At 39.3% G+C, this 21,957-nt stretch overlaps 1 protein-coding gene across 1 annotated transcript; it reads left to right on the top strand.

Moving 5' to 3' along the window:
* Positions 1-6,112: 6,112 nt before the first annotated feature.
* LOC148016163 (3-dehydrosphinganine reductase TSC10A-like) lies at positions 6,113-20,227 on the top strand. Its single transcript, XM_087664356.1, has 4 exons — positions 6,113-6,758; positions 19,180-19,327; positions 19,441-19,732; positions 19,996-20,227. The coding sequence occupies exons 1-4, from the start codon at positions 6,228-6,230 to the stop codon at positions 20,003-20,005; spliced, it is 981 nt and encodes a 326-aa protein (XP_087520482.1). The 5' UTR covers positions 6,113-6,227; the 3' UTR covers positions 20,006-20,227.
* Positions 20,228-21,957: the final 1,730 nt, after the last annotated feature.

Genomic DNA, 21,957 nt, shown 5'->3' with positions numbered 1-21,957 from the left:
AAAAATTAAAAGAACTAAACAAAAAATTGTTATTTGTAAGGATGGTAAAAATCAATGATGTTAAGAAGCATTAATCATCTACCAAGACGCACAAATCAATTATGTTAAAAGCATTAGCCATCTATCAGGACATAGGAAGCAACAAAAGCATTAGCATCAACATGAATAGTTGGGCATACAAAAGCATCAACATCAACATAATTTTTGCACCTAGCACAACTAGACTCTGTTAAAGTTTACTCACTTCTAAACTTAATTGCATCTTCAATGCATTCATTGGTTGTGGTACCATTACCTTATCCAAACTTGATACCATGATCCTAGTTGAGAGTTTGAGGTAAATCTGGGCACAAACCCCATCATGTGATTAGAAAGCTCAATTTTGTTGCCTTTTATGTTGTGATAGTGTATTTCTATAATGCAAGCGTTTGGACTAATCACTTGTGCACAATTGGAAGCACTCATTATTGCTAATCTTTCCTTATAAGTTAAGATTCTTAATGTAATTGTGCCTCAAATGGATGCATGATCAATTGAATGGTTACATGCCAAATTTGGATATACAAATAAAGAGGGTCCAACCTCAATTTTACTTTTGCATGAATATTGTTATGCATATGAGTGATCAAAATACTACTATATGCATGTGGTTGCTATATGTGATATATGGACATTGGGCACTAACTTTGATTCTCATCATGAATACAAAGGTTGAGAGAGTTAATTGATTCTTATAGCACATCATCACTCAAAGCTATATCAATTTGTCATCATGTGCAATGTCAATCATCTCACCTTGGGTTTCAGCAAACATTGCAAAATGAACAACCAATGATAATGCTTCTAGTATTAACCATGATTGCATATCCATGCATTGATAACTTGTGTCAATGCTTGCCAATCATCAAGAACCATGGCAATATATTTTGTACTAGGTAAGATTAGCCATAATTCAATGAAGAGATTCCTTTCTTTCCAATCAATTGTGGTGCCTAATGCATGTAAGCATTCTACCTAAATTTGATCCACAGTAAGAAATGATTAATGCAAAATATGATGATGTCTCTTATATTGAAGGTTCCATTCAAAAAAGGAGGTTTTATAATTATAAATTTTGTGCTTATGTTACAGCTCTGCTTACAAAAAGAAACTCATTTATAATGATTTGAATGCAATGATGATCATGTGGCTATAGTTGATGTTGATAAATTGTGTAATCAATATTGATGATGATATAATATTCTATGTGTTTTAATAACCTTGGGGACTTCAAAGTTTTCGCGAAGAACCCAATCATCGCTCCATAGGTATTTCTTAGTCTATAAAACAAGGACATGATTTGCGTGTGATTCCTCCAAACCACTAATGCTAAGTTCGTGATATATTACTACTTGTTATGATGTGTTTCATAGAATGGCATGCACATCGAGTAACAAAGGGATGGCTTGTTTTTTACCTCAACAAAAGAGGTTTGTACCATCTCTCCACCATACATTTTGCATCACACATTTTATAGATGAGCACATCACATGAACACCATATTAGGGAATATGGGAATTTTCCGTAAGTTTCGGACACGTGGTCAAATATTTGGATTTTCCATAACTTGAACACTATAACTCCAAATCAAGCACTCTATAGCTCAATAGATTCTATTTTTCAAGCACTTTCCAATGATAGGTCACATCATATGGTTTTAAGAAACTTATGGGCATGTTATCCGGGTGCCACCTTTTAGTATTCAAAAAATGGGAATTGGGAGATTCCCAAACTCACTAATATTGTGTTCATGTATGATGTAATACTATATCTCAAGTTTACAATTTCTAAAACTTTGAGGACCTACTTTTTGTAGGGTCAAGGCATGTGGTCATGTAACAATATATTGTTTTTGCTTATCTTTACCTAACTTTATCAAAGGTTGATCCATTTTGTTAGAAAATTATCATTGAATTAGTATCTCAATCATGTTACACAATTGCATGGAAACATTCAACATCATAACAATTAAAACTTTCCATATCATCATTGAATACATGCTAGTTTCTATATATTGTAGTATAATTGAATTTACATTAGCAAATTTTCTTTAAAACAATGAGGAGCCATATCTTTTTAGGTTAACATGAGAATGTCCAACAAAACCTCCTACTAAAAGGACTCACTGTTATTAGGGTGATAAGTGGTCCTAAGGAGTGTCAAAGCATGCATGATAGGTCCTCATTTAACATTGATGGATGTTAAGAAGTTGGATTATCCAAGCTTAGAAACTCAACCACAATATTGAGATTTGTCCTAAATTTGTTATGTGTACCCTTTCTTATAAAGAATATTCACGCAAAAGGACTTCTCTCATGCAACTCTTTCTTTTGTGCTATTATTTAATGTTGTACAATGGTCCAATGTGCAAGCTAGATGAAGTGCATGCAATCATACATCAATGAAGGTGATTGTGTAGCAAATGTTGTTATTCACATGCTTGATTTCATTCAAAGCTTGTTATCTTCAATGGTGGCTAGGCGAACATCACAAGTGAGCAATGAGTTGCATCCAAAAATTATAGATGTTCTCACTTACAACTTGTAGGCCAATTTGATTTCGAAGAGGTATATGACAATGACAAAGCAAAGTCATGACTGGCATGGGTGTGTGTTTTGCTTGAAGGGCCTCTTGTAGAAATAATACGTTGACGCAACAAAGCATATGATGTTAAATCTCAAAAGCAAGGCAAAGGCACATAATGACCATTCAATCCTTCATAATATACCTAAGTCAACAAAGCATCATGTTTATAACTCAGAAGACACCTATGAGTTCTACTCCATCTAGCTCAAGACATTCTTCTATTGGAGAATCATATAGCAAGATTTAGGCACAATGGATAAGCAAGCTAGTATTTGATCCAAAATTATACCATCTTTCATTTGGCTATTACAGATGGACATTAGTTCTTTATTGGCTACATCAAGTTGTGAATATCCACATAGTTCTCATTGTACACACTATATAAACCACACCCCTTATTATCATATCAACTGAAGTAAGACTTTATGATCACAAATAACACTAACATTGCAATGCTCAAACATGACATCAACAGCTACAAGAGAGCAAACATGAATGCTACAAGCAAATACTTGATAAGGAATGACATCCAATATAAATAGAAGTATTATGGCCAAGCATATCGTTGTGGCATCACTAGGTCTTGAAAGAATTGATTAATGTGGTGGATGCATGGGGTTTATTGGACACTTCATGATGTTCACATAGACAAGGTATTAGAAAACCAAGTGGATCAAGGTACAAACAATCAATTGTGAAGGAATTCGACCCTCATTATATCTAAAATGGCTACCTTGTGTTGCAAATTGCACATCTATTTCTACCTGTTCTTCGACATTGATGTACTCCAAGGCAAGAAAGTTCTTTCATAAGTGTAGCATCACCTCACGTGCTATGATATCTAGGACAAAGGGTCCTTGCATGTCCATGTTATAGTATGGGTGAATAAGGAGAATGTTGAGTGACAACAAATGACATTGGTGTCCACATGACTATAAGCATTGACATGCAAGTTGACAAGCTTCAAGAACTCGTCATTCGCAAGCTCTACGGTGCTTGTTGTAGCCATCATAGCACAACACAATGCAAATGCATGTTTTCACATTAGACTTAGCTTTAAGCAAATCCCATCCATGCCACTCAAATCATTGTAGCATTAGCTAGGCTACGAGGATCAAAATGTTGTGTGGTACCACTTCATGCTTCTCTTACAGTAGGGCACACAAATGAACATCCAAGGAGTGACCAACCCATTCTTCTTGCACTATCTTCTAAAGTATATAATGAAGGTCGAGTCAATGGACCATTTAAACATTTGCATGGAGGATGTTACAAGACCTAGACATTGCCAAGCTAAAGGTCATTAATGCAACATTATTGAAAAACCAAATCTTAACAATGGAGTTTCTTTGGATTGCCTCCCAATATCCATCATTATGAAAAGCAAGGTTTCCCATTATCTTGAATCCTTGGTACACTTGAGTTGAGGTAGTCTTCATGCTCCCCTGTTGGTTTGTAATGCACAAGGATTGTTACTCTCAAGAAAAATATGTTCTACAAGTGCAAGGGATGTTATATTGTAGACAAGCTTGGCCACACTAACAATCTAGGCCCACTCACTAGCATGCTTGGAAACAACATTTCACTATGAAATAAGCTTATGTGATGCATTGATTATCATCTGGGTCAACACATAAAAGCCTTCTTTTAAAGTGTCTTGTTGCACCAATTGATGATTAGAGATGGAGTTATTGTCAATGGAGAATATGATTGACTCTTACTTCGTCATGCGCCAACAAATACAAAACCTCGTGCAAGACAACAAGGACTTTGAGATGCAAATAATTGAATATATGCAATGGAACATGTCTACTTGACTAACTCCTCAATATGGTCCTCCAAAAGACTATACTAAGAAGGTCCAACCTAGTGGACATAATAAGAAAAAAGATATAAGCAGTGCTTGACTTTGCACCATTTCTACACCTATTATCCATTTTCCTTAACTCAACATCTCTTCTATAAGTACATTATTACAAACACTATAGTCATTGTTTTTTAATGATGACATCTTCAATGTTATTTCGATAAGAACGGCCTAAAACAAGGTTAGTGTCATTTCGAGTTCATCTACTACATTGCATTATGTTCTAACATAGTAACTTGTCTCCCTTGTCTTTGAAGCTCGGAACAAATTTACGTAGACAATAATGCAGATAAAAGAAGCAAAAAACACACTTGCAAAAAAAAAAAAGGCTCAAGACAATTGCTTCTAACAAATAAAAGATAAAAAACAACTAAATAAGACTAGTTTTAACAAACATAGTACCCTCTTTTGAGAGAGTATTGTGATTGAAACTTACCCATGTATTGATAAATATGACAAAGACAACAACTTTAGTAAGTCTTTTGGACCTGCACATTGAATGAGCCTTATTTCATGTTAAGTGAGTTGGTGTGGGAGGGTCCACTACTATGAAGTCATTATTATAGTCAGTACATAAGCCTAGTTCCATGGATCCCCTTGGCCATTCACATGATGAGGAGAGGAGCTTGGAAGTCATAATGAGAGAATGATGATCAACCAATAGCTGGTAGCCCTTTTTACACGACTTCCTTGAGTAACTGAGGTATCTTAGTTTTGGAGTGCACTAACAACAACTTTCCATGAACATGGATATTGGAGATTGACTCAAGCAAGGGTCACTATAGAAATCTGGACTTGCTAGTAGGTGAGGATCGAATCCACATGCATCAAATGCAAGGAGAAATATAGGATGTTTCTTTACCTTTTGACAAGAATATTGGAAGGACATCCCTCCACAAGGTGTGCAACAGCAGGTGCGGCTTGTTCTAAAGGGTTGTATTTTTAGCCCTCTACAATGCATATCTATAGAAGGTGCTCGAAAACAAGCCGCACCTGCATTGTAGAGGGCAGTGAGGGGCCAATCGAGTGAGACTCTAAATAGTTCTATATTACGATATTTGATATTTTTATCAACTAGCCTTAGTTACAAACGAAAGGTTCATAAAAGAGGGGTAGTGAGGGGCCAATCGAGTAACACTCGAGGATGCATTGCTTTAGGTTTTATAAAATTTAAAATATAAAAAAATTTACATGGCTCAATTGTTTGACTTAAGTGATTTAAGTTAAGCTCATCTGTAATTTTAAAAAATTCATATTATATTGTTAAGTGACTAAAAAAGACATATCTTTCTTGTAAAATTATCACTCAATTGGGGTGGGGTGTATTTTCCTTTTGGAAGGTGCTACTTTATTGGCCCCTTTACCCTACTGCTCCATGTAGATGAAGCTTGATGATTTGGACTCCGTGGGTCAATTGGGGTTGCCCCTCTCATATAGTTGGTGAAGCCGAGTTGATTCGAGGATGGAGGTATTAGCTCACTGAGCCCCACTCTATCTATACATTAAAGTTGCCACAGTTATCATACCGATCGGCCATGGCGCTACTTTATTGGCCCCTTTACCCTAGTGCTCCATGCAGATGGCAGCTTGATGATTTGGACTCCGTGGGTCAAATTGGGGCTGCCCCTCTCATATAGCTGGTGAAACCGGGTTGATTCGAGGATGGAGGTATTAGCCCACTGAGCCCCACTCTATCTATACATTAAAGTTGCCGCAGTTATCATACCGATCGGCCATGGTGTTCCTTGTAGCCTCGCTGGTGCTTCTGGCAGTGCTTGCAGCTCTCTTCACCGTCGTCTCCTTCGTGTGCTATCCTCGCCCTACGCGCATCCCCTTCCGCAGCCGCCATGTCCTCATCACAGGTGGATCCAGCGGCATCGGCCTCGAGCTCGCCAAACTCGCCCTCCTCGAAGGCGCCTCTGTGTCCATCATGGCTCGCGATCTCGCTCGCCTACAGGACGCGAAGCGCTCCCTAGAGAAGGATACAGGCAAACAAGTGAGCGTCTACAGCGCGGATGTGAAGAATTTCGACAGCCTCAAGGCCACCGCCGACAAGATTGGGCCTCTTGACATCTTGATCTGCAGCCATGGCGTGTCCGTTCCCAAATCCCTGGAAGATTCCTCCGTAGATGATTTGAACCATGTGTTGGATACCAATCTGAGAGGTACCTTGCATGTTGTCAAAGCTTTGCTGCCTCTTCTAAAGCACCGAACAGAAGATCCTTATCCTGCCTGCATTGCCCTCGTGTCTTCACAGGCCGGTCAGGTACATCACAATTTTACATATTGTCTCTGGACCTTACTTCCTTGTTGTCTTGAGAAGCAGTGTAGGCTTTGTTTTTATTGAACATGTCCCTTGTTCATTGACCGTTTCCCAGTTTCACCAGTCTGTACCCGCTTGTTCAATGACTGTTTAATAGTAATTGTTGCATGATTTGCCTTCGAGGTCCCTCAAATTCATACACACAATTACGTTGGAGTGAAAAATGTATGCTTTGTTGAGATATTGGCAATCACACCCAGCTTAGCTGCTTTGTACGAAGGAGTGTGGGCTCAGGATGCAAAATCCCATATGCTCAGTGGTAGAAAGTGTAGCCCAATCTATCCCTATAAAGTATCATACTTGCTCTCTTTTTTAATGCAATGTCATAGTACTTTTGTCCTTCCAACAAAGTATTTGTGTCATTATCAACACACAAGACTTTGTTTATGAGTCCAAGTCTTAATCTTGGAACCTAATGCACTTGTGTGAAAGTCAATCTTAATGTCTATGTCCTCATGAGCTCACTCTTCCTCTTTCAATCTCCATAGCCATGTCCTAGATCCATGTATTTTCATATGCTTGTCCTGTGCTATAGTTGTTAGAACCTTGGATAAGCCTGGATATATATGATGGAGATCCATTCGCAGTATTTGCTATCATTTGCAATGGCAATCATTCACAGAACTTGATTCAGCTATGTGCTACTTTGATATTTCACCAATTGATTTTAAGCAGGGTTTCTTTATTGCTCACGACGAAGAAAATTGCCTCCAAATAGCCTTAGTCACCCTATTGGAAGTGGTCTATTGGGAAAGCCTTGCCTAAGTGGCAACCTCATCTCAAGATGACAAAGCAACAGGGAAAGACCTGACAACAAAACTAATGTCATGAACACTCATGCTTGTGCACCTTGATCCATGTGCTTGCCATTCGGCTTTGCATTTTTGTTAATGGTGGTTGATGATGATTACCAAAGAAGGCATTGGTCAATAGAGTAAGATCATTATGATTGTGTAGTGTTTTGCCTTAAATGGGCCGTTGGGCCATAGTCGCATGCAATCAAAACAACAATTGGCAATGGCGGAGTCTACCACAATGGAAATGGCTAAAGAATAGGAAAAGGAAATAACTAGAAAATGATTGAAAATTGTGAAACATGTATACTTGTTCACTCTTCATGATGCAAAGCTGAAAACTTTGAGAAGCAACTAACATAACTTCCAAAGGTAGTGAGAAACTGAGCGATGGAAACTTGTGCATGACACTTGGGCCAAATATTACAAAACAGGGAAATGGAAATGACGATGAAAACTCATAGGAAATGGAGTTTTTGAGTGAAAAGGCTAGAAAACAATAGTTTTTTGTGACTTTGCCATGGGAAGATGATACTTGTCCAACATTAGTTCAACTTGTCACATTGTCACACGCTTGCCTTGCTAGCGGATTGGTGTTGGCCAAGGGTGTTGGAAATCAGAGTTGTAGCATTGGAATGTGTGCACAAGAGGGAGAAGAGAGCTCAAAGTACAAGAACAAAATCTTGCTTACTAAGTTGCTTAGAATACAACTTGGATATACTCTTCTACACATGATAGTGACCTATAGGCTGTTTATATAGCCTTTGCCAAGCTAGGGTTAGGGTTTTCCTTGCCCCTAGGGCTATTCACACTCATCTGTCCTTATACTCCCTTGCTTATAATGGGTTCCTATGTCTGTCTTCTAACACCCCCCCTCAATGCCAAGGTGGCATTGGATTACAAAGCATGTAAGAGGTTCCCCCCCTTCTTGGGATGTCTTTATAAATCAGGCTTACAAGGTTGTTTTAGGTATATGATTTAAAGAGTCAAAACAGTCGATCTTCAGATGGATTGGAGGCATAGTTGGCCGCCAATTCTTTGGGTATATTAGGAGTGTTGGGACATTTACTAGTGATATACCCTGTCTTCTTGCATTTGTTACATTTCATCTTCTCAGGATACTTCTTCCAGCAGTTGTTTACAAGATGTCATTTTTTCTTACAGAAAGAACATCTAGTGAGAGCTGTATGTACCAATACTTGATCACGGGAAGTTGAAGTTGCTTGACTGTTGCTGCTTTCTTTGTGGTTCCTCTTTTCTTCATCCAAACAGGATTGAATGGTACTTGCCAATATAGGATCTCGAATGTTAGTGAGAGTGGTTACAAGAGTAGGAAACACCTGTTTTACAGCTTTTAGGAGAATAGCAATAGCATCTTCTTCATGTATTGGAGCTTGTACAGAGGCAAGCTGTGCCATAAGTCCCTTCATATGGGAGATGAATTTTCCCAAATCTTCTCCTGATCGATATTCCAAGCTAAAGAATTCAATTTTAAGGAAGATTTTAGTATTTTTACTAGTGGCTCCATAGAGCTTTTCAAGCTCATCCCATATTTCTTTCGCAATGTTTAGTTGATCAACATGATGAATCAGGGATTTATCTAAGCGTAACATTATAATTGCTTGAGCACATTGGTCATCCTCTATATCAACTAGATTTGCAGAGTTTACAGCTCTACTGCCTTGAATGAGAGGCCAATACCTTCTCTCCATCATTTTGTATTTTATAAGTACCTGCCATGGGTGGAAATCTTTGCCATCAAACTTTCGAATTTGAGGATGGACATCAGCATATGTTGTGGTCATTGGAAAGGTCTTACCACTTGTTAGGACAAGGGCAGTGTTTAGTCCCTTACAAATTTTCCACTGAATGCGGAAGCAAATTAGACAATTTGAAATCAAAGTTGTAATGAAGAGAAAGACTGAAAATCATATAAATGTAATATTTCAAAGTATGACTGTGGTGGTCATTTCTTATGTGCAAACTTCTTCCGAGGTTTAATAGTCTTTTTAGGTTTTAATGAAGCAAACCTAGACTGGACTTAAGGCTCCTTCTTGTGGTATGGCTTAGTAGATGAAGCTTGGGTTGAACAAGGTTGGTCTATGATCTCAATGCTTGTTGTTGATGATTCCGAGGAGAGTACAATGACACTCAATCCTTTTGATTTCATTGACCAATGTACTTGAAACAAAGTCACTCACGGTAGGCAATACACTTCTAGTGTATGATGGTCTATGTGTTTATAATTGTACACATAACCTTACAACAATATACGAAGAGAAATAAAAAAACTCACTAGATTTTAGTGAATGCCTAGCAAGCAAATGATTAGATGATTCATGATTAGTGTTTAGAAACACTAATGTCAAGCTTAGTGAAGTACTTGAATGGAACCCGGTTGGAAGTCGGCTTCCCAATGTCCATTGAGCATGTCCAAGAGCTTTTGAATCTGGAATAAGCTTCAGAGATTATGCTTCAGTGATTAGAATCACTGTTAATGAAGCTCAGAGTGAAAAAATGACAAAATGTCAAGCTTAGAGCTTGCTGGCTATGGCTACCACAAAACACATAGTTAGGGTTTGGCTTGTAGCAGCCAACAGAGGTTGAATTTCTCAGAGCCCTCTTAGGGGTAGATGGCCCACTAGGGGGGCTAAAAAAGCCCTATGGTAGCCACCATTAATGCACCTCCTACAACCCGTGTTTCAACATGAGGTAGTCGCCTGCCCAGAACTGTGCCGTTCTGACTTAGAACGTAATGCCATCCTTTTGCGCGTCTTATTCCACGGTCTATGGTGATAGGCAGCTGCGCCTTGAGATGTGGAAGAGTTCCTCAGAAGGAACCAAGAGCTGATATGGCCTCCTTTGTCCTCCCCAAGTCCTCTAATGGAGGTAGGTTGCAGGCAACTATGGAGAAAAGAAGGATAAGATGAAGGAGATGATAGCTCATGTGCACTTAGTGGTAGCTGAGGGTATAGGAAGCTGAGGGGATCAGAGGAGGCTCTGATACCATGTTGGAAATCAGAGTTGCAGCATTGGAATGTGTGCACAAGAGGGAGAAGCGAGCTCAAAGTACAAGAACAAAATCTTGCTTACTAAGTTGCTTAGAGTACAACTTGGGTACACTCTCCCACATATGATAGTGACCCATAGGATGTTTATATAGCCTTTGCCAAGCTAGGGTTAGGGTTTTCCCTGCCCTTAGAACTATTCACACTCATCTGCCCTTATACTTCCTTGCTTATAGTGGGTTCCTATGCCTGTCTTTTAACAAAGGGAAGATGGTATTTGCCTAGCATTAGTTCAACTTGCTGCATCGCCACATGTTTGCCTTGCTAGTAGATTGCTGTTGACCAGTTTGCCATATGGCAATTGCTAACATCAACACTTCTATTGTTTGCTTGCTAGGTGACCATGCTACCCATCCCTTGTGTTGGTGGATTAATGACGACCTTAATGTGAGCGGTGCCTAGGTTCATTATATTTCCCCCATTAGCGGTGCGGTTGTTTTCAAAGGTCAACTTGAATCAAGATCATCCAACCACATTGCCTCATGCATGGAATAATCATTTGTTGCCTAACATCCCCTCTCAACTCAAAAACTCTAGCCAAGAGGGACTGCAAAGCTTAGCTTGGTCTCAAAGTAGCTAGGGCATTGGACAAAGGATGCACATCAGCTGCCTAATGGCCTACCAAGGCTACAGAGGCAATTAGAAAGTACCTCTATTTTACCCCGAGAGTTCCCATCCCAAAGTAGCAAGGGGATTAGTCAATGGGTGCTCGTCGGCTGCCCAAGAATCTACCAAGACTATAGAAGTGATAGTTTTCTTTCCTTAGGAGCCCAAGTATTTTTTATGGACTTTTATTCTTCTTTTCTTTTGATTTTTTTAAAAATCGTCAAATTTTCTTTAGTATGTGTCCAATGGAAAAGGAATGGTTAGCTCACATGCTTGTCAATAGGGAAACTATTCAACCGCCCACAAGGGTGTTGATAATGAAGTAATGGTGAAGAGGTATGTAGGTGACTAAACCATAGGTGGAGACTACTCAGGATTTGAAGTGAGCAAGGTGCTTATGGGTGCTGTGCGCAATGAGATGCATAGAGTAATGCTACATGATGCAAATAAGAATGCTCATGCAATAAGGTGCCACTTGGATAGTGTCCCTTGTGGGGGAAAATTTTCACTTGCCCAAGCATATTTTTACAAAGATGATGATGATTATGCGATGCAAAGGCTAAGTACAATATGGAAGGGATGTTGATGTCGAGAACAAGAAGACAATGCCGAAACGTGAATATACATAATACAAGCTGTATCATTACAAGAGATGTTGTCTTTGATGAGAGGGACATTGTGTAGTCCACTGTATCGACCAATTCCTTTGAGCCTATCTCTCAGCTTGCACTTTTTGAGATTGTGCTGTTTGAGCTTGGTCTTTTACTCACTCTTGACTTGCCAATAGAGTCTTTGACTCTTGGGCCCCCTTCTGTGGATGCGTTACCTTATTGGGACTAGCGTACTATGCAAGATTTAGGGATCCTTCCATTAGATACAATCTTGGAGAGACCCAAAAGATTTGCTAACATAGTTACCAGGAATGGGGAACGGAACCCCTTGGAACAGGGGAAACGCCCAAAGTTAGGGAACAGGAACTGAGGGAATGACACACACACACACACACACACATATATATATATATATATATGAGAGAGAGAGAGAGAGAGAGAGAGAGAGAGAGAGAGAGAGAGAGAGAGAGAGAGAGAGAGAGAGAGAGGTCACACACACACACACACACACACAATCAACACTTAGCATCTAGAGATATGAAGACTTGAAACACATAGAAATGCCTTTAATAATTTGATCACAAAATCATTGACCAATTATATGGTATTATGCGTAGCTGATTGTGATGCCCTTGTATGCACTTGCAGGATATGCAGATTACCAAGGTTGATGGATTGATGTACTCTTGTGAGTTGATGATGGTGTCACTCAGACTTGGATTGTAGACTTTGGTGCCTCTTTTCATGTTGATGGATTGATGTACTCTTGTGAGTTGATGATGGTGTCACTCAGATTTGGATTGTAGACTTTGGTGCCTCTTTCCATGTGACTCCTTGCTTGGAGTGTTTTGGTATGTTCAATGCAGGCATTTATGGAAAGGTGTATCTTGGAAATAACCATGCTTGCAGTATTGATGGGATTAACACAGTACACTTGTCTTTAGACAATGGTTAAGAGCTTGTGCTAAAAGATGTTAGCTGGCATTAAAAAGAGTTTACTATCTGTTGGTTAGCTTGACTTGCATGGCTACACCACACTGTTTGGTGGTGGTTGGTGGAAAGTGAAAAAGGGGTCCATGCTGATTGCAAAAGGAACCAAGAAGAGCACTTTGTATTGTTTGCATTGCAAAGCCTTAAATGACAAGTTTCTTATAGTTGCTGAAATTTGCAGCCACTTGGAGTTATGGCATAAGAGATTAGGCCATATGAGCCAAAAAGGACTTGATGTCCTTGCCTCTTTGAAGAGGGTTCATGGAAAAGGCTCTAAACATGACTTTTATAAGGAGTGTCAGTTTGGAAAGCAAATTAAAAATTCCTTTTACTCTGGTGTCTCTCGTAAGTCCAATGTCTTGTATGTAGTGCATTTTGATGTATATAGTATGCTCGTGAAATCGTTGGGTGGTGCTGCATATTTTGTCTTCTTTATAGACAACTGTTCCAAGAAGATTCGGATGTACTTGTTGAAAAAGAAAAGTGAAGTGTTTGCTGTTTTTAAAACTTTTTATGCATTTGTGACCACTCAGACAGGTAGAAAGCTGAAATCCTTGAGAACTGATAATGGGGGTGAGTTCACATTGATTGAATTAAGTCCTTTTGTGACTTGCATGGTATTAAGAGGGAGCTTACAATCCCTTACAATCCTTCTTCAAATGTGGTGGTGGAAAGATATAACAAGACTTTATGTGAAAGAGTGCGGTGCATGCTGTCCACTGCTAATCTCCCTTCTTGCATTTTGGGGAGAGGCACTCAAAACCGCGGTTCACATTTGCAACCACTCTCCAAATAGATCCTTAAATAATGGCATCCCTGAGGAGGTTTGGTCTGGCAAATTGGCCTTATATGACCATTTACGCATATTTGGGTTTGATGCTTTTGTACATATTAGGGATGAGCTGAGGAACAAACTCGACCCAAAATCCACCAAAGGCATTTTCATGGGCTATGGTAATGAGGGTGAATTTGGCTACAAAGTGTGGTTACCTCAGTCTAAGAAAATTATTCATAGTCGTAATATTGTGTTTAATGAGGCATAATTGTTGAAAGGCGCTTTAGCCTCTAATGAAGATATGAAAAATGTGAAGTTTCAGAGTTTGCAGCCACCCATTACTTCAGAAAATGGGCATCATGGTGGTGTATCACAGACTGAAACTGATGATTAGCCGGTTATTTTTGAACTAGATGATGATGGATACCAAGTAGAAGCACAAGGAGGTCATGGATAGCAAGATAGACTTGTGATTATGAAAATGCAAGTGCTGGAAATGAAAATGAAGGTGTTGTACAGCATGAACAACATGTTGAAAATGGCTTACAGCAGCCAATAAATGCTGAAAATAATATACCTCTAGATGTGGACCCAATTCCTGAAAATGTTGATCATTAGGTACGCAAGTCTACACGCGTAATAAGGCAATCACATAGGTGTGACCCCTCCTTACATTATGTGATGCTTAGTGACGAGGGTGAGCCTCTTACATACAAAGAGGCCAAGTCATGTGAGTTCAGCAGTATCTGGGAGCTAGCTATGCATGAAGAGATTAAATCTCTATATGTAATTGATAATTGGGATCTTGTGTCACTATCGAAGGGAAGGAAGCCACTTCCAAACAAATGGGTGTACAAAGTCAAGATAGTTGACAGGAAACCCAAGTACAAGGCAAGGCTAGTTGCCAAAGGGTATGCACAAAAGGAAGGGATTGACTTCCAAGAGGTCTTCTCATGTGTTGTGAAGATGACCACTTTATGTGTGCTTTTTGCTCTTACTACTGTTTTGGATTTAGAGCTGTATCAAATGGATGTAAAAATAGCTTTCTTGCATGGTGACATCGATGAGAAAATCTACATGAAATAGCCTGAGGGCTTTGTAGTTCCTGGAAAAGAGCAGATGGTGTGTAAACTAAAACACAGCCTATATGGGTTAAAGCAAGCACCAGGGCAGTGGTACAAAAAGTTTGACATTTTTATGCTATCTCATGAGTTTACACGCAGCCATGCAAATTATTGCTTGTACATGAAAAGGATACAGATGGCAGCCCCATAATACTTGTTTTGTATGTGGATGATATGTTACTAGCTAGGAAAAGAAAGACTATCTTGGATGCTCTCAAAAATCATCGGAAATCAGCTTTCTCCATGAAAGATTTGGGGAATGCAGAGCATATTTTGGGCATGAGGATTCATAGAGATAGAATGCAGAAATTGCTGTCTTTATCTCAAGAAAAGTACATTGGAAAGGTACTGGACAGATTTAACATGGTTGAAGCTAAGCCTTTTGGGATACCCTTACCTCCTTATCTCAAGCTTAGCAAAGCCAACAGCCCGAAAGATGACGTGGAAGCAAATGCTATGAAGGGTGTTTCTTATGCATCAGCTTGTGGCTCTCTTATGTATGCTATGGGTGCTACTCGTCCAGACATTACTCATGCAGTGGGAGTTGTTAGCAGGTTTATGTCAAATCCTAGCAAAGCACATTGGGAGGCTGTCAAGTGTATTCTTCGATATCTTAAGGGTACACAGAGAAAAAGTATTTGCTTTGGGCAGGGTACACTTAGTTTGCAGGGTTATTGTGATGCAGACATGGCAGGTGACTTGGACACTTGTAGGTCCACCAACGGGTATGTCTTTACAGTAGCTGGTGGAGCTGTTTCTTGGTGTTCAAGGTTGCAGAACATTGTTGCACCGAGTATCACTGAAGCTGAATACATATTAGCTACTGAGGCTTCTAAGGAAGCTATATGGTTGAGCAGACTTGCAGATGATCTTGGCATGTCTATGGGTATTGCAGTTTTGGGATGTGATAGCCAGCGTGCTGTGTATCTGGCTAAGAATACCATGTATCATTCACGCACAAAGCATATGGATGTGCGATATCACTTTATCAGACAGATTCTGGAAGATGGTCAAATCCCATTGACCAAGATTAAAACACAAGATAATCCTACAGATGTTCTCACTAAAAGTCTAAGCAAAGCTTAGCACAAGCATTGCATTCGAATAGTGGGAGTTGGTTAGCTAGAGGTTTATATCGGACCTTTAAGTGGAAGGTTGTTGGGATAAAGGCCCGGTAACCTCCGTGTATAGTACACGCACATTGTACATGTGAACATACCCTTTACGTTTCCTAAGTATAAATACATTTTATTCTTTGTGTACCAACACATATTGTTAGTACACTCTAATCGACTCGTACTTTCACTCTGCTCACACTCTCTTTAGCCGTCACACACGCTCACTCTTGCTCGATCTCCATCTCTCTTAGTTGTGCCCCTCTTAGTCCAACATATGAGCACTTTGATGGAGCTAGGGATGAAACTGTCCATGCATGATGGTAGTGAGATGCATGATGTTGCAATCTACACATAGGTTGTTGGTTGTCTTATTTATTTTTGCAACATACGTTTGACATACAGTTTGTAGTATCTTAGGTGAGCAAGCATTGCCCCTATGTGGCCGGAGAGGTGGGGAGGGAGGGGGGGAAGAGACTTGCAGCTACACACTTATAGCGATTCAGATTGGGCTAGAGACTTAAACACTTGACAGTCTACTAGTGGATATTTTTTCTTTTTGGACTGTCCATGTATTTTATGGCTTAGTAAGAGAAATCTATAGTGGTTATCTCATCTCGTGAGGCTGAGTATAGGGCAGCCTTTATAGCAATAATTGAATGTGTATGGTTGCGTAGATTGCTAGTTGATCTGTAGGTTTTGTTGAAGGATTCTATACCCATTCTCTTGGACAATTAGTACTATTGCAGTAGCATGAAATCTTGTGTTTCATGCTTGCATGAAACACATTGAAATTCACTACCATCATGTCATAGAGAGATCTTATGCAGGAGAGATTAGCTTGATGTATGTTTCCACATAGGAACATGTTGCAAATATAATCACCATGGCTTTATCACGTCAGAAGATTGAGGATTTTCACAAGTCCTTGAACTTGTTACCCTTTGGTGATTGATGATCCTTGTATCTCATCGCATTGGCATTGCAAGGGGATGTTAGAATTTGCCAATTTGGGGGGGTGCCCCATGTAAGTTGTGTGGTGTAGACACTTATTAAAGTGTCAAAGTATAGACACATAGGAACATGTTGCAAATATAATCACCATGGCTTTATCATGTCAAAAGATTCAGGATTTCCACAAGTCCTTGAACTTGTTACCCTTTGGTGATTGATGATCCTTGTATCTCATTGCATTGGCATTGCAAGGGGATGTTAGAATTTGCCAATTTTGGGGAGTGCCCCATGTAAGTTGTGTGGTGTAGACACTTATTAAAGTGTCAAAGTATAGTGTGTTTAGAACTTTAAAAGTAGTGACACAAGAGTCTAAAGTTAAATTAACTCCAGTTAGAGTTACGGATAGCCTGCCTTACTTAAGACCTATTATACTTTCATTCTATCATTCAAGTACTTGCATCTTTTGAGTGTAGAATTACGACCCTTGCTCTTTGCCTTGTCTTCACTTTCTTACTCGCTCTCTCTCTTCCTCCATTTCCAACAATGGATACGTTTAACAGTTTGCTACCATTGTTTCAGCACAGTACACCCGATTTTGGTCAATTTGAGCAACCTATTTTGGTCAATTTCAGCACCCGATTTTGGTCAATTTCAGCAACCTATTGAGGGTTTACATGCTGAACAATAGCCTAATTTTCAGCCCATTGATTAGGGCATTGCTAATGATGAAGTGGCCGATGAGAGGGCTGCTATTCAGGTACCTAAAACAGTCCCTAGATGGATGTTGGATAGATTATGGGACAGCAAACAGTCCGTTACGCTTCCTGATAGGACTAGAGCAGCCACTTGCCATGCACAGGGTAACTTGGTTGCATAGGTACTTGTAGCTATTGTGTGCAATGAGGAACCTATTTCTTTACATGATGCTTTAGCTCAAAACATAGCTTCTTTTACGCCTTGACAATTGTTCCTACACAAAAAACAGCAAACAAGTCTCTGGTTGCACGTAGCTTCGCTCACTCTAGTCGTGTGTTGATGCGCAACACTCTTGCTTGCACCCAAATGCTGAAAACACGGCCTTTGTGTCATGCCGAATCTTCCTCTTCAAGTCTCTCCATACATAATCAGCCCCTAACACTGCTGTTATACCATGTCAAAGTGCAGCGATGTGGAGGCATGTGCAGGGACTGATAGTAGATGTTGAAAACGGAGAGAACAAGGGTTAATCATGGGGATCTCTCCGTGTGTCTTTGGCTTGACAATCTTTAGAGAATGCATGCCATCATTCATCCACCACATGGGTTTAGGCTGAAGGGTTCAAGCTCAAAATTATTTTGATGGTTATTTAATTTGCTTGTAGCTCTTGATTTTTTAACTCTCACTTGTTCCGCATGAAACCTTATGCAAGTTCAATCCACCATTTCATGAATTCTCAAAAGATATCACGGATGAGCCACATGTAGGCGATTTTTCCAAAGGAGTATTGTAGAGGATTTTGACATAGTTGGTAGTTCGATGGATGATGTTGGTTTGGGACAATATTCTAGTGGGGATAGTTGCTTACAGTACTTTGATCTAACCCGTTGCCCTTTGATCTAACCCGTCGCCCACATGGCAGGGATCACAAATCTGCAAGTCTTGAGTGGATGCAGGTTGAACCCCCATGCACATACATAGGGAAGGAAGACCAAGTTGAGAGAGAGGGTTGATACCAAATCAGTTATACGTAGACCTTGATCAACAGTGAGTACATGAGTGCCTAGCTGAAGTGACTAAGCCAAATATAAATACATGAAAACTAGAGGCAAAAAATCCGATGGAATTGTACATATTGAACTCCAAATGTGCCTGATCACATCCATCTTGCAACTGTAACTTTTGATCCAAAAATCCAGCCTAAAATGAGACAAAAGTCCTGAGTTTTGTTCAAGTATGAGATTTCAAGTCTAGGTATAGGTAGTCTTGCTGATGTGTAGTCCCAATTTTAACGCCAGTAATAAATAGGATGAGCATACATTCCATGGTACTCTTATGAAGCCTATAGTTTAATGCAAGTTTGTGTTTCTCTACAAAAAGTATTACTGTGATTGTGCACAAAGAAGGCACGTAGGGCACAGTGACATACTGGATCAATTGGGTAAGCTAATTCAGCTGTGAAATAGATTATAGAAGCATTGGAAGCATATGAAACTGTATGAAACTTATAAGTATTATTTACCTGTCGTCACATAAAAGGTGTAAACTGAGCATTTTTGATTCATTGTTTTAGACACTATTACATGGTTATCCAAAAAAATAATAACCTTTAATCACTCACTTTAATGCAGGTGGGTTTATATGGCTATACAGCTTATTCTGCAAGCAAGTTTGGTCTTCGAGGAACTGCGGAGGCTTTACAGCAGGAAGTCCTTTGCTACAATATTCGAGTTTCAGTCATCTATCCACCTGACACAATCACACCAGGATTTGAGAAAGGTAATCTGTCCCATTTAAAAGCATTTAAGTGGATACATCTTTTGGTTGATTGGGAGCAACAACGGTTTTCTCCCAAGGACTTACATGATTCACTCATGACTTTGTTTGGATAGAGAATGCTTCAAAACCAGAAATCACAAAGTTGCTTTCAGATTCCTCTAGTGTCATGAGTGCTATAGATGTTGCAAGGAAGGCATTGAATGGCATCAAGCAAGGGCAGTTTTCCATTCCTTGCAACTTTGATGGGTCCATGCTATGCATTGCAACGGCAGGGATGTCTCCTCAACCGTCTGTACTACATGCATTTGCAGAAGTTATGCTGTCAGGGTTGATGCGGATAGTTGCACTTTGTGTGACATGGAACTGGTACCACATTTTGTCAAAGTGGCATAAGAACCAAAACAAGTAAGTCCCATGGCTGAAATTTCTTTTAATGATGAAACCACTCTAATTGAAAAACCATTATAGTAATCTAGCTGTCGGTGTATAAGAATGTTGTGTATGAAATGATACTTTTAGAGCTTAATCTGCTTTTCCACCTGCTTTCCCTCACCAATGTTAATAGTGTGTAGTCAAAGCAGCACCTTCTTGTAATATTAGATTGTTTAGCAGGATGATTGTACTAATATGATTTTCTCTTCTTGTTTTATGTGGTTGGGCTGCTTCAGAGTCAAGTAGGTGCAGAACTCCACGAGCTTTTGGACCTTTTTAATTTGAAAAAGTTGACAAGCATTTTCTCCACGAAATAGCAACTTGCAATGTTCAGTTCCTCCTTGATTTCTGGAGATGCTTCTTCTCAGCAATTTATTCCATGTGGTGGTGAAGCTAATTGCTGTGTTGGATGTGTTAACCATGCCAGTTTTAGTGATGGTGAAGCTAATTGCATGTGATTGTTTCAAAGTTATTTGGCACGCTTCTTGATTTCTCAACTGAAATATTGTAAATTATAAGATTTTTGCAAATTATCCCAATCCAAAACGCAGCCAAGCCAAAACACAGCAAACGGTAACATTTTTGCAAATAGGAACTTAACCGGGTAACAAATGCCTAGAGATTTCCTCAAGAAATGGTGAAGCTAATTATTGTGTTGGATATGTGAGTAGAAGAGCACTTGAAGTGTAGGCTTCAAAATAGCACTCAATTGACCTAATGAAATAGTGGAGGTTGTGGATAGTGATTTTACACACTTCGTTTTTTTATTTTTTATTTTTGTTTTTTTGGGGGTAGGGGGGATTTCTAGTCGGCATCCTTTATTAGAGAACATTAGTACAATGTAATATTAAAGTGTTGCATGGTTTTTACCTTCTCAATGAATGAGTGAGGTCCAACGCTCTTGGCAAAATGTAGCAGGTCTGACTATTTTTAAAGAATGGTTCCTTACATGCTTTTCGATAAGGTTCTGATATATGTACAAATTGCATAGTGCTCAATACATGGAACTCGGGTAAGCCTTGCATTGAATCTATGATATATGTACAAATTGCATAGTGCTCAATACATGAACTCGGGCAAGCCTTGCATTGAATCTCTTGGTATGTAGATGGCCTTAGTTACGGAATTGGGTAGAGTATGTTATAGAATTTGTTAATCAGAAGCATTTGAATTGAAAAGTGTGGAAATAGCCAAATATTGTAGTCAAATAATGTGTCTTATAGAAATATAGGAGGCATCAATTGTAAGTAAGGCGGCTTGCAATTGCCATATTTACCAAATTGAGTTTGTTTTTAGGATCATTTTTCCATACAGTTTTTTCATGTTTCTATTCTTTTATGGGATTCTTCCTTGCTAGTCCAACCTAGTGTGTCAACTTATATACCTCTTCTCTTGCAACTTGTCAATCCAACCTATCCCCTCAACATGTATGCTCATTGATGTAAATGGCAGGAGATGTATACCTTTCGTTGGAACTAAAAAAGTGATTGGTATCAAAGGGCATGTGGAGAATTTCTAGGTTCTTGTCACTCACCATGGTAGAAGAACAATCGAACATCTCTTGCAATTTACTAGTCCAACCTATTGCCCCAACATGTACGCTTGTTGAAGGAAGTGGTAGAACAATTTCACTCTTTTTGCAACTAAAAGAAATGTGGTGGTGGTAAGAAGAAAAAGAAAGAAGAAAAGAAAAAGAAAAAGGAAGACGACTTATTGTGATCCAATGACATGTAGAATGTGTTGACTATGGATAACTTCTAGGTTCTTGTTGTCACTTGCCATGCCTCTTTGTAGTAGGATGTTGATTGTTACACAAGTAGCCATAGGTGAAGGGACATCCATTGGTGTGGGGAAATGAGCTTGCATTATAGGAGGAAGGAAGTGGGAGAAATGTGGAGGACAAAGGAAGACCTTGGACAAGCATATAATGACAAACTTGTTGATGCTTGGTTGAACCCTTTGCCAAGGAAGAGGCATTATCAAATGTAAGCTTGTGCCAATATATATACATTGAAAAGGTTTTTCTTTTCAAGACTAATGCTTTGTGAAACTTGTACATCTTGGATTCACCAAAACAGTGAGATCTTAGAATAGCTAAAATTCCAACATAAGCATCCACTAAAGTTAGCCCATAGCCCATTTAGGGGTTTGCATGGACATGACTCAATTTTAGCTCAGAAGTACCTCTAATTGAGACT

The sequence above is a fragment of the Lygodium microphyllum genome, chromosome 23 (assembly GCF_053477565.2).
Source record: "Lygodium microphyllum isolate KBCC chromosome 23, Lygodium_microphyllum_v1.1.10, whole genome shotgun sequence".
In the NCBI taxonomy this organism is placed as follows: Eukaryota; Viridiplantae; Streptophyta; class Polypodiopsida; order Schizaeales; family Lygodiaceae; genus Lygodium; species Lygodium microphyllum.
Note: the sequence above shows the minus strand (reverse complement) of the source record. Positions and strands in the feature narration are given on the sequence as shown.

Coding starts and splice junctions, on each gene's coding strand:
- LOC148016163 (XM_087664356.1), top strand. CDS start 6,228: ATGGTGTTCCTTGTAGCCTCGCTGGTGCTTCTGGCAGTGCTTGCAGCT. Junction 6,759..19,179: donor TGTCTTCACAGGCCGGTCAG/GTACATCACAAT, acceptor ACTTTAATGCAG/GTGGGTTTATATGGCTATAC. Junction 19,328..19,440: donor CACACCAGGATTTGAGAAAG/GTAATCTGTCCC, acceptor TTGTTTGGATAG/AGAATGCTTCAAAACCAGAA.